The sequence below is a fragment of the Cucurbita moschata genome, unplaced genomic scaffold (genome assembly GCF_002738365.1).
Source record: "Cucurbita moschata cultivar Rifu unplaced genomic scaffold, Cmos_1.0 Cmo_Scf00002, whole genome shotgun sequence".
Lineage (NCBI taxonomy): Eukaryota > Viridiplantae > Streptophyta > Magnoliopsida > Cucurbitales > Cucurbitaceae > Cucurbita > Cucurbita moschata.
In genome coordinates, this window is record NW_019268518.1 from 6,258,441 (window position 1) to 6,270,838 (window position 12,398).

Below are 12,398 nucleotides of genomic sequence, written 5' to 3' on the forward strand. Positions count from 1 at the left end.
ATCATATGTTTCTTATTAAAAGATGTAAGAAAAAAAAAAATATATATATATATATATATGTAAAGGCTTAGTATCATAAATTCTTTGCTTGAAAAAGAAAACTTAATTCTTCGACAAACATCAAACTCCACCGAATTTCTTATCATCTTTATGAATCTTGACTTGTTTTAACATACTTGTTAAGCAACATTAATCAGAATTTTGAAAAGGAAACAAATGATAACTTATAAGAAATTAGTATAAGATTTCAATTAAACTAATGTAAATTATTAAAAGTCATAATCTCATTGACACAGACTATTAGCCCGAAGTGATTAATTTTGGTAACCACATTTACAATGGGGAAGACCCTTGAACTATATGTAGGGGTTAGAACTCTAGCCATTTGCAATAAACTATAATCAAGAAAACATGAAATTTCAGTTCATCTTCAACGATGGTTTTGCTGAATCAGAATGTAGGTTTGGTAACTCCAAAGGGATGAAATTTAATTGTGAGAAGGGTAATGCAAAAGAATCCAATTACGTTCTGCATTTAGATGCCATCAACTTCAAGTACTTAATTCTACTAATGGTTCCAGAGACTTCATAAAACTGAAATGTAGCCACAAATTTTCAAATGAACTCACAAGCAACACACAAACACAGAAGTTATCATAAATGAAGAAAATTGAGTTTCCAAAGCCAATAGTGAGAAATACAAATCTAGCTAATTAAGCAAAAATTTTGGCGTACTTCGAAGTTCATTGCGATTACCATACAATATCACTATTTGGCTCTTAGTTCCATCAGTTTGAAGCTAGATTCTAGTGTGTTGCTGCCTGATAAAGGCATTCCCCTGAATACAATTCAGTCAGAAACTTATGTATTTTATAACAATGACACCTTTTCTGCCGGTAATTGTAAAGACCATTATCTTACAGATAAACAAATTAGCCAAATAAATCAATGGATAACAGGTCACTGCATAGTGGGACCTTAGAGTGCTATTACAATGTAAAAAACCATAGCGGGCTAACAAACCATCAGAGACACACGATGATAAAATAAGCGTATCCAGAAGAAACATTGATAAAATTCACAAATGCACAGCAATTTACAAAAGCATAATCGATTAATGAATTTAAAATTTTTGAGAATGAACAAGAAAGAAGAAGAAGAAAGTGAAGATAATGCTAAAAAAGATTACCTTAGAATCGACCATGTTCTTCAAGCGAAGGAGCAGCCTGAGCGACTCATCCTTAAAAGAAGAAAGATCCTGCTGGAGATAACGAGCTTCGCGCTTGGATACCATTACGCGAGTCGCTGCCTCCTTCACCGTGTTCAGAATTATGTCAGCATAAGCCTTCTTGAGCGCCTCCATTTTCTGCAACACGCAAAGAGAATCAAAAAACGAAAAATCCCATGTTTTCCAGCACAAAGACAAAAAGGATTCCACGACTTCCAAATTTCGGAAATCGGGAATCAGAAACAAACAAGCAAACACGCATCAGTAGAGAAATAGTATTTCCGGTTATTGACATGGTGAATGAAGATAACCAAATGGTAAAACCAAAATGCTGAACTGATAGTACCTGTTCTTCGTCCTCCATAGCCGAATAAATATAAAAACTTCAAGCTCGGATTAACCAGATGAAGCAGAAGGAGGACAGAAGATCAACTCAACTCAACACAAAATTGCTCCGTTGAATCCGATTCTGTTGGAATTGCCCTCGATTTCAAGTTTTGAATTTGCTCAGATTCGGGTTTGTACTTAAGCAGATGGGGATGGTAGTTTGGGGCGCATTTCGGCGGGGGAGCGGTTTCTGTTACAAAGAAGGAAAGGTAGAAAACGACGACGTACCAAGCAGTAGGTTGATCGAGACGATGTCGTTTGGGATAGCTACCACGTGAGCCATTCAGATGCCACGGTTTCAAAGGCGCGCAAGAAATAAGAGCTCTGTGGGACCCATGAGGAAAATAATTGTGTGAAATCTGAATACTTTTTTGGCTTTTTAATTTATTTTATTTTATTTTTCAGAGCGCGGGTTTTTTAACGCTCAACTTTTCCAATTTCAAATTTTGAAACGAGGTCGTTATGGCGTATGTGTAGGTCCATTATAAACATAATTCAATTTCAACGTGGGCCTAGTTTTATTTATTTTTTATTTATTTTAATTTCCAGTTTGATCTTTGTAATTTTAGCTTAAGTTTACAAATTACCCCGAAATTATGTTTACCCGGATAAGAGCTTCATTTATTTATTTTATTTGAGCCTTTAATATAAAAAAATGTCTGTCGCGTGATATTAATTTTATATAAATTAATAATTTAATATATTTTTCTGCTAGGCCTGCTTCATATCAGAAGATTCAGGCCCAAAGTGGCCCGTACTCTAATTAAGGCCTTCACTTTTAAGCCCAAATAGGCCCAAGTACCATCTCGTAAGCAACTCCTCGTTTGAAACTCTCAATCTCCACCGTTCATTAGTGATCACAAAAATAATCTTACAAAAAAATTGAAATCATATAAAATTTAATTTTATATTTTATTAAATTAATTAAAATTTTATTTGACATTTATTAAATTTAAAATTTTAAAAATCAAGAGGGATGTAAACTTAAAAATTCATGAACTAAAATTTTAAGTTAATTAATAAAAATAAAACAAATTAAAATAAAATATGCTTCTTATTTTCATTAGTATAATATAATATTGAGTAAGTTAGAAGTGATGTTTTTATTTTTTTTAAAACAGAAGAATCTTTCAAAGGAGTGATTTAGATTTGTTATGCGTTACAATGGTTTTAAATGAATTACATGATAAAAAATCTTGGAATCATAACCAATTTGACTAACTTGCAGAAAATAAGGAACTTCAATCCAAAAATAATTGGAGTTATTAAGATTCAAACTCTTCTAAATTATATATAATTGGTTTTTAATTTACTAAATTATATATAATTGGTTTTTAATTTACTTAAAAGTATTTATGGAAGTTGGTAATGAATCACCCAAAATTAAGAATTATATATAAATGGGGAAATATATTAATATATTTGTATATATATATATTAGAGATATCTATTTTACGGACGGAGATATGTACGAGAAGGAATTCTCTATTTTAATAGAAAATGAGAAAGTGAATGGAGAACTTTTTTTTTTTCGTTTGATAATCGGGACTAGGACGAGATTACATTCTCGCCCACGTCCACGTCCCCAACCAATTCTAGCCTCCATCCCACTTAGTATGTAAAGCGGGGTTTGATAGCTAAAAAAATATTAGGGGATTCAATAAATCTTGCTTGGTATTCGAGTAAAAAAAAAAAAAAAATACTAAAATAGCCTAACATACCTTGAAATGAAATTGCTCAAGGCAAATAAGTAAGGTAGTCGTTTAGCAACCAATATGGTGGAAAGTTGGGATCATAAAGTGTCAAATCTAAACTCCAAATCCAAGCGTAGAGTGTTATTTCTCACAATAGAATGTGATTTGGAGACAAACCAAAGAAAAAGCTACTGGCAATGTAACACTCATGTAAAAGAGGGATTCATGAAACTGAGACCACATGCAAATTAAACTAATCCTAAAGATAAGAGGTTATGGTCAAGAAAATCTTAAAATAATTAATAGTTACTGCAAAATATATTTTCATTTTCGATAACTCAATCTTATGAACTCTAAAACTAAGGTGTTTGAGATAGAGTAATTCTTTATTGAGTGACCTCTTATAAAAAGACTCGCGTTGATTTGTAGAGAAAAAATATATTTGATATTTAAAATGTTTTTATATTATAGCACCACTGTAATTAAAAAAAGAAAAGTAATACTAATAATAAAAAAGATATTTTTTTTTTATAGATTTAATTCTCCATTTTTAAACAAGATTAAATGAACGAATAACTAATCTAGCTGGAATAAATTTTTTTTTTTTTGGAAAAATAACATTTTCCCTCCAATTTCGGGATTTTTTTAAAATTTTATATATATATATATAAAAAAATATATAATTTAAGGTTTCAGTTTTTTTCTGTTCCAAAATTGTATTTATGTGGTAGGTTTGTAGTCAAAGGCTTCACAGGATGTCTTTCCCTTCTTATTAACGGAAGACAGTCAAACCTTTTCATTTATTTAGACAACTCCAACTCAACTCCGCCCCCCATTTTTATTCTCTTTGCTAAATTACCCTCTTTTTCTCTTTATTCCCATTTTACCCCTTCCTCTCAATTTTAATTTTACAGCTCTTGGGTGGCATTTTGGGGAAAACGTTGGTCTTTTTATCTTTAAATTATTGGAGTTTTGATATTTATAAAAAGAAAAAAAAAATGGAAAACTTGAAAGCATTCATGTGAGGAGGAAAGCTCAAAAGGAGACCATCGTTTCCAGGTTTAGGAGCCTCAGCAATCATTTCAGGGGGGCTCAGATTTTTGTTCTTCGCCATGAAAATCTCCTCCAGCTTCCTTCTCTATCATCATCTTCTTCTTCTTCTTCTACTTTCTGCTTCTTTGTCTTCTTCTGCAGTTCAGGAAGACGACATAAGATGTCTTCGAGGGGTTAAGGATTCGCTCGTTGATCCTCTTGGAAAGCTCAGTTCCTGGGATTTCAAGAACACGTCGGTCGGGAATCTTTGCAATAAATTTGTCGGACTGTCTTGCTGGAACGACCGGGAGAATCGCATTCTGAGCCTTGAGCTCAGAGATATGGCGCTCTCTGGTTCCATTTCTGAGGATTTGCAGTACTGTGTGAGCCTGCAGAGACTGGATCTGTCTGGTAATTCCTTTTCCGGTGCGATTCCGCCGCATATTTGTAAGTGGCTTCCGTATTTGGTTAATTTGGATTTGTCCAACAATCAATTTTCCGGCCCTATTCCGGCTGATCTCGCCGGATGTTCTTATCTGAATTCGTTAATGTTGTCTAATAATGCGCTTTCGGGTACGATACCAGTTGAGCTTACGAGTTTGAGTAGGCTTAATAAATTTTCTGTTGCGAACAATCATCTCACTGGTTCGATTCCCGAATCTTTTAATAAATTTGGGAGTGAGGATTTTGATGGGAACAGTGAGTTATGTGGAGGGCCTGTTGGATCGAGCTGTGGTGGGCTGAGCAAGAAAAATCTAGCCATTATTATAGCTGCTGGTGTGTTTGGTGCTGCAGCTTCTCTGTTATTAGGTTTTGGGTTATGGTGGTGGTATCATTCTAGGATGAACATGAAGAAAAGAAGGGGATATAGGGATGGGAGTAATGGGGATTGGGCTGATAGATTAAGAGCCTATAAGCTAGTTCAAGTTTCCTTGTTTCAAAAGCCTCTTGTGAAAGTTAAGTTAGCTGATTTGTTAACTGCTACGAACAATTTCAATGGTGAAAATATAATGGTTTCTTCTAGAACTGGAACTACATATAGAGCTGCTCTTCCAGATGGCTCTGTGCTTGCTATAAAGCGGCTCAATACCTGCAAGCTTGGTGAGAAGCTGTTTCGGACGGAGATGAACCGGTTAGGATCGTTGAGGCACCCGAATTTGACACCCCTTTTGGGATTCTGTGTTGTGGAAGAGGAAAAGCTTTTGGTTTATAAGTATATGTCTAATGGGACTTTGGCTTCTTTGTTACATGGAAATGGTGAGATATTGGATTGGGCAACTAGGTTTAGGATTGGTTTGGGTGCAGCTAGGGGTCTTGCTTGGCTTCACCATGGATGCCAACCTCCATTCATGCATCAAAACATATGTTCTAGTGTAATTCTTGTGGATGATGAGTATGATGCTAGGATCATGGATTTTGGATTGGCAAGGTTAATGGCTTCGGATTCTCACGACAGTAGTTTCGTTAATGGAGATTTAGGGGAGCTCGGTTACATTGCTCCCGAATATCCCAGCACCATGGTTGCTTCTCTAAAAGGGGATGTTTATGGATTTGGGGTTGTGCTTTTGGAGTTGGTCACTGGCCAAAAACCTCTAGAAGTCACGAAAGCAGAGGAAGGCTACAAGGGTAACTTGGTGGATTGGGTTAATCAGCTAAGTAGTTCGGGTCGAATCAAGGACGTTATCGATAAAAGTCTTTGTGGAAAAGGGAACGACGACGAAATCTTACAACTTCTGAAAATTACAATGAACTGCATTGTTTCTAGGCCCAAGGACAGGTGGTCTATGTATCAGGTTTATCAGTCAATGAAATCAATGGCTAAGGACTACAGTTTCTCTGAACCAGACGATGCGTTCCCACTTTTACTCGGCAAGGGAGATAACGAACCCGTGTAGTTCCAGAAACCGCACGTAGATGCCAACATTATATAGAGGAGGACTTGGGATTTCTTCATCTTCTGGTGAGTTCCACGTTTGTAGCTGACTTGTGTAGGTTCTTGGATTCTCAAGTAATTTATCCATTATCCTTTCTTTATGAGCTTCATTATTGATTCTTGCTATGTGATAAATGACCATCAAACACTCAAAATGTCATTGGTATGAGCTGAGAATAAGAGCATTTTTCTGTCGTAGCGTCGTTATTTTGTCGATAATGATATCATTATTTCATTTCTATGTGGTATACTCATCATAGATGTATTATTATATGTAGGTTAAAACTTGTTAGGATGTGTATATCATGAGGCATTGAAAGATCAAAAATGGTGTGTTCTTCTTTCATCTCACCTGGTGCCACTGTCTACTCGTTTCGATATCGACAAATCTCGAACTGTGCTATTATATTCAGGTTATTGTTGTATAAATGTAGAAGTATGTATATGTAGAAGGTGAAAGATGTGTGTTTTTCACTTTCAGATTCTGAATTTGTTTTGAATGATTCTTATTATTGATTTTTAGCAGGATTAATGGTTATTTTCAACCTTGCCTGCTCCCACAATTTATTTATTATTATTATTATTATTTTTTGCAAGCCGGTCAAAGTCAACACCAGACACATCTAATTGTCTATCCATGACACGCTTTTGAATATTGAAATTTCTTGGTTGACAACTTATCTGAAATACATGTAATTGTGTATAAATTCATATATTAATTATTAATTATTAATATTATTATTGTTAAATTTGTCAAACTAAAATAAATAAATATGAAAGAAACAAAATAGAGTCAAACAAAAATTAAATAAATAATAAATAGATTTAATTCAAAGAAAACTGCGGGAGATTAAACCTATTATTATTATTATTATTATTATTATTATTGTTTTGAATTTTCTATTTAAAATCTCTTTATTCAATGGAGAGAGAGAGAGAAGAGGAGAGGCTTTCTTTTCAATTCAATAATTCAAAATTTTATTTTATTTATTTTTTAATTTTAAAAAGTGGGTTTCTTTACAATACAATTTCAGGATACATACCATTTTTGCAAAATAAATAATTAATAAATAAACAAACGTATAAAGATTTATAAAAGGTTACCAAAAAAAAAAAAAAAAAAAGTGACAGTTCAATCTCAAATTTTCTTATTTATTTTATGAAAAATAAAATATTAGGTATTTCTTAGAACAAAATTCAAGAAATTTAATAAAAAAAATATTATAAAAAAAGAAAAAGAAAAAGAAAAAAGGAAAATAAAATTTTCTTCGTCCTAGGCATATGGGTTGCTTAAGGGTCCCCAGCTCTTTATTATTATTATTATTATTTATTATAATTCTTCTTCTTGTTCGTTCTCTCTTTGTTTTTTAATCATTCAAAAGATTTCCATCTTTTTATTCCCATAATTACTTTGACCGATTCAAACCAAAAAAAATAAATTAAATGGTTTAAATTATATGTACAAATTTGTTGACCATTCTTGTTCTTCAACTCATTTTTACTTCTTTCAAACGCTATTATTCATTTTGAACATGAGTTGTAATGTCTTATGTCTAAGATTCAGATCAGGATTCAAAATTCTAATTCGACATTTGATAGCTTCGACATTCCCTTAAACTATGGTCACATTATTTACTTCTCATTTATTAAGAGTGAAAACTAACCCTACAAACCAACACAAGCTTCCAATATGTTATGTCTATACTTACCTACATAATTGGAAAACTTATAAGGGAGGTCACTCAATATTGAATTACTCAAAATAAAGTACGTTTAACTATAAAGTTTCTAAGATTGAACCACTAAAAAAGAAGATGCATTTTATTGATATAAGTAATAACTTTCATTTACTTTAATCATTCTATTATGAGGATCGCTCTCAATTGAATTTGGTTTCAGTTCATTCATGTACCTCTTATTTACTCGGATGTCACGTAATTGTATGAAAAATTAGAGTATTTTGTAAAGAAACAGATATATGAGAAAGAACCAAGAAGATGAAGATGAAGATGAAGCTGTCGTGTTGAGGTAACAGTGACAGAGTCCGGTCGGAGGAGAGCGCCCACAGCCTTTCTTGGGGGCCGCTCCCTTCTTCTTCTTTTCTTTTTCTCTTTTTCTTTTTCTTTTTTTTTTTTGTTGTTGTTGTTGTTTTTTTTTTTTTTTTTTTTTTTTTTTTTTTTTTTTTTTTTTTTTTTTTNGTAGAGCACGTCATTGTTCACGAATCTGTCTGAATTTTACACTCTCCCAAACCTTTTGAGTACAATTATCAAAAGTCCAATCTTTCCTCATCCTTCTCCACGTGTTATCTCTCCCATTAATTTTATTTATTTTTTTCTAAACATCATAAATATCCCTCAAAATTTAAATATTTTTTGTACTTCCGAAAATCAATTAAATTGTTAAATGATTTGTAAAATCAACTTAATTGTAGCTTAATGTTTTTTTTTTCTTCTAACAAACCTAAAAATTCCTATTTTAAATTCGAAAGTTACTAAATAATTTATTTTATTTTTAATAAAAGCAATTTTTTAATTTTTTATTTATTTAACAGTTTCGTTTTCAATTATTTTTCCTGATTTGAGATAGAACTACTAGACAAAGTTGTACAAATGGTCCCCCTTTTGTTTCCATCCTATTTTTTAGAACTACTTTTTTCAAGTTCTACTCAAATTTGAAATTAGATTTTAAAAAATATTTTAAAAATGGTACACACCATTCCTTGAAACAATTTTTATATTAAAAAAAAAAGAAAAAGAAAAAGAAAAAAGAGAAGCTACCAAAAGCAATTCCTTAATCCTTTATTATATTCTTATGGAACCATTTGGAAAATATTCCATCACTTTATTTCACAAATTAGTTAATTAAGATTTACGCGGAATTCCGAGATAAAGGATAAGCAATTAAAGTTGGAGCAGGTTTATAGGCCACTTTTTACTATTTAAATCACCAATTACAGGAATCAATCATTTTCCACTTTTTAAGAATGTGTCGCCTAAAAGCATGGGAGAAAAACAACAAAGATATTAATGGAAAATTCAAGTTATACATATACATGTGAACGACAAGAAACAAAATATAATAACTTCAAATTCCGAGAAAAACAAAAACTTTGCATCTTAGATCGAATAAATGATGACTACTAACAACTGAAATTTTTTCTGGGAAAGTTATGCAAAATCTCTTTACCCCCAAAAACCCACTAAGAACAGTTGCCATGTCAGTGCTTTAGGGGACAAAAGTCTCAATGCAGGATCTATCCTTGATGGAGAGCATAAAAATAAAAATAAAAACCATTTACTTACAGGTAAAAAAAAAAAATTAACTGTTCATTTCTGAGCCTTTTCTGCAGCTGATCTATCTCCTCGATTTGCTTAGGCTCGAACTGGTGGTTGTTTGGAATTCTCCACTCTCCTGAGATTCACATTTTGTGCAAAAAAAGAAAATCATCAGCCCATGTCATAAAGACAGAGAGTATCATGCTGCAATGGTTTTGTTGCAAAGAGAAACAATTTTATGTAATCCGTCAAGCTTATGAACTAAAGTGGTCAAGTTCTTGCCCCAATGCCTTTAACAGCTCATAAAAATAAGAGAAAGAGTGATAAAAAAGAACTTTTGTTCTTTTTTCTCTTATGGGGGGAAAGAAGTGAGACTATCTCCAATATCAACACTTATCAATTGAAATAGTTTGTTGCATCTCTTTAACAAACTCAAGTTGTTAAAACCAAACAATGAAAGAAAAAGAAAAGAAAGCACACTGGTTAGAGGCAGAGCAATACATTATTCTAAAATGATCAAATGACGGGGGTTTGAATGAATTCTGTTCACAATTTTGTAGTAAACAAGGAAACTAATAACGACAACTGGAAAAGATGAGATGAGAGGCAATAGAGTAGCTTCCTAAATTCACTAATGGTAATAGAACTCTCAGTTCCTTATCTTTCTTCTAATTGAAGTAGGGTGGTCACCTTCAGACGCGTTAATTTGCCTTTTTTTAGGGACAAAATTCAATGGTCAAATTTCTGTCCTCAAGATGACAAAAATTTAAAGAATTCTACACCAAAGCGTCAAAACCCACAAAATTAAGGAGATAAAAAATATAAAAGAAAGGAAGGAGAACAGACGAATAGTTCGGAAGATCCTTGCAAAGAGCAGAAGAAAAAGAAAATAAGCAAGCATATCTGCAATTTTAATATATTAGATCAAGTAGAATTGCGTACCTGTTATGGATTGGATCAGGTCCATTTGGTACTCTTCTCTTGCTGACAGAATAGAAATCAGAATGCCAATGAAAGACATGCTTCTCGCTTCCAATCACCTTCCACTGCATGTCTGTCGCTCTTCTGGATGCTGGGCTAGCATTATCAATCCCTCCTATGAAAGAAAACCAGATGATACCAAGAAAGAGAAAAACTCCAAACAGAAGCCTAAAAAATCTACAGTTAGGTTCCATTACACCCAAACCTTTTTCCTAAACTCACAGCTTCCAATTGACCAACAATGGTCATCATCCATTCAGAACAGAAACACAGAAATGACTAAAATCAGACATTTTCAGGGCATGGAAGTGGAGATGGATAACTATAGACTAAGAAAGAAGAAAGAAGAGAGATGGAAAACTAATTCGGTTGGCTGAGGTATTGGCGGGTTGTAAGGCTGTTTTGTTTGTATATAAAGACGGTATCAGTGAAACTGTACTTTGTGTTCGCGTGGGAAGAGAGAGAAGGAATCTGATTTAAACGCAGAAAAGTAGTTATTTATGTCACTTTATTGTGGAAGAATGTGTCCATCAGCTCCTTTTTCTTCGCCTTAGTTTCTGCATTTTCCTATAGCTACAAAAGGGGAATTGGGGGATCTCACTATCTCATAAACTCAGAGCACTTAACATCAGGTTCGTAAAGACGAGGCATAGCCAAATCTCCAAATATTAGACTAAAATTTGCGAAGAAGATAAAGTGTTAATCCCAATTAGGCCAAATGTTACATAGTCATCAGAGAAATGATTGCTCACCTGAAGAAAATTGAGGTAGTTGGTTTTGAGTGTCTGGTAGTTGATCAGCGCCCAATATTGCAAGGAAACCCTTGATTTTAAACCTTGTTTTGGAAAAAAACATACGAGCAATTGCTATCAGAGAACAATGAAAAATGAATACTACCATTTGTTTAGATGCGCTGCTGTCGCAAGCCCACAGTACACAATGAACTAATCTGGCTCAAATCAATACTGAAGGCAAATCAGAGCAATTCAACTAAGAAACAAGTATCTGATACCAAAGTAGATTGATGCCCTTAAGAACCATTTTCTTTGTAAATTCATGAGGCAGGCAGCTTCGCATGTCTGGTTACAAGAATTCTGATTACTGTAAATTGATTCTGCGTTCATGTGAGCAAACGAGATCCGTGCATGTTTAGGACTCTCTCCCACGTTCATGGATGTGAATATTAGGGCTTCCCAATCCAACGACTCCATTTCAGAATCCTGGAAAACTTTACTCAGTGGTCCTACTAGCAAGTGGCAAACTGAAAAAGAAGAAAATATGATCAAAGAAAATACAGTGGAACTGTTACTGGATCCCAAAAAATGAAGAACAAAACTAAAGGATAATGAAAAGTCGAAGACTATAAGCGAATAAAGTATTGGCATGTTCTCAAATATCTTCTTCTTTCCCTTGGCATGTCATATTGATTATTACATACGCATGCATGTACACATGTTTAGATCCAATTTAATTATGACAGCAGAACTTTCACATTTAGATTTCTGTCCGAAGCAAGCAGGTTGGCGTAGGACTTGTTGATCCTAACAGCTTCCTTCATCAATTCCCAATGTTTTTTCCCCTATCATAGATGAGATAGCAGCACGGTTTATCCGCCATCCCTTCCATTTTCCCCTTTACAAGACTGTATTTTTCCATGATGTCCGTCTCAGTCAGCTTGGCTTCTCTGTTGAACTGCAACCTGCAAGAGGCAAAGTCATATGTCCTGTGCCTATAGACCTATCAGTGGAGTCTTAGAGTTAGTCCACTCCACGAACCGCCCCCCCCCCCCCCCCCCCCCCCCCCCCCCCCCCCCCCCCCCCCCCCCCCCCCCCCCCCCCCCCCCCCCCCCCCCCCCCCCCCCCCCCCCCC

General features: G+C 34.1%; 3 protein-coding genes across 4 annotated transcripts in view; 1 reads left to right on the top strand and 2 right to left on the bottom strand.

The window, feature by feature from the left end:
• The window catches only part of LOC111431386, a 6,693-nt gene extending 4,883 nt beyond the window's left edge, over positions 1–1,810 (bottom strand). Inside the window, exons 1-2 of the mRNA XM_023068012.1 lie at positions 1,574–1,810; positions 1,189–1,365 (exon numbers count right to left, since the gene is read on the bottom strand). Of these exons, the coding sequence (XP_022923780.1) occupies positions 1,189–1,365; positions 1,574–1,591 (195 nt within the window). The 5' untranslated portion in view covers positions 1,592–1,810. The remainder of the gene's footprint in view (positions 1–1,188; positions 1,366–1,573) is intronic.
• A 2,488-nt stretch (positions 1,811–4,298) lies between these two features.
• Positions 4,299–6,834, top strand: LOC111429840 (inactive LRR receptor-like serine/threonine-protein kinase BIR2). The gene is made up of 2 exons (XM_023065885.1): positions 4,299–6,300; positions 6,552–6,834. The coding sequence occupies exon 1, from the start codon at positions 4,421–4,423 to the stop codon at positions 6,233–6,235; it is 1,815 nt and encodes a 604-aa protein (XP_022921653.1). The 5' UTR covers positions 4,299–4,420; the 3' UTR covers positions 6,236–6,300; positions 6,552–6,834.
• Positions 6,835–9,328: 2,494 nt separating this feature from the next.
• Positions 9,329–12,323, bottom strand: LOC111461653. Of its 2 annotated transcripts, none has more exons than XM_023105257.1 (4): positions 12,022–12,323; positions 11,282–11,790; positions 10,491–10,644; positions 9,329–9,684 (listed from the first exon to the last, which is right to left on the bottom strand). In XM_023105257.1, the coding sequence occupies exons 2-4, from the start codon at positions 11,427–11,429 to the stop codon at positions 9,645–9,647; spliced, it is 342 nt and encodes a 113-aa protein (XP_022961025.1). In that variant the 5' UTR covers positions 11,430–11,790; positions 12,022–12,323; the 3' UTR covers positions 9,329–9,644. The 2 variants fall into 2 exon arrangements, with proteins under 2 accessions (XP_022961025.1, XP_022961033.1); XM_023105265.1 differs by having other exon boundaries at positions 11,282–11,364; positions 11,542–12,312.
• Positions 12,324–12,398: the final 75 nt, after the last annotated feature.

What these genes read in the sequence shown, in the direction of transcription:
- LOC111429840 (XM_023065885.1), top strand. Translation starts at nt 4,421, where the DNA reads ATGAAAATCTCCTCCAGCTTCCTTCTCTATCATCATCTTCTTCTTCTT.
- LOC111461653 (XM_023105257.1), bottom strand. Translation starts at nt 11,429, where the DNA reads ATGGTAGTATTCATTTTTCATTGTTCTCTGATAGCAATTGCTCGTATG. An exon ending in ACTACCTCAATTTTCTTCAG is followed by an intron (nt 10,645 to 11,281) that starts GTGAGCAATCAT and finishes TTTCTTTCATAG; the next exon opens with GAGGGATTGATAATGCTAGC. An exon ending in CCTGATCCAATCCATAACAG is followed by an intron (nt 9,685 to 10,490) that starts GTACGCAATTCT and finishes TGTGAATCTCAG; the next exon opens with GAGAGTGGAGAATTCCAAAC.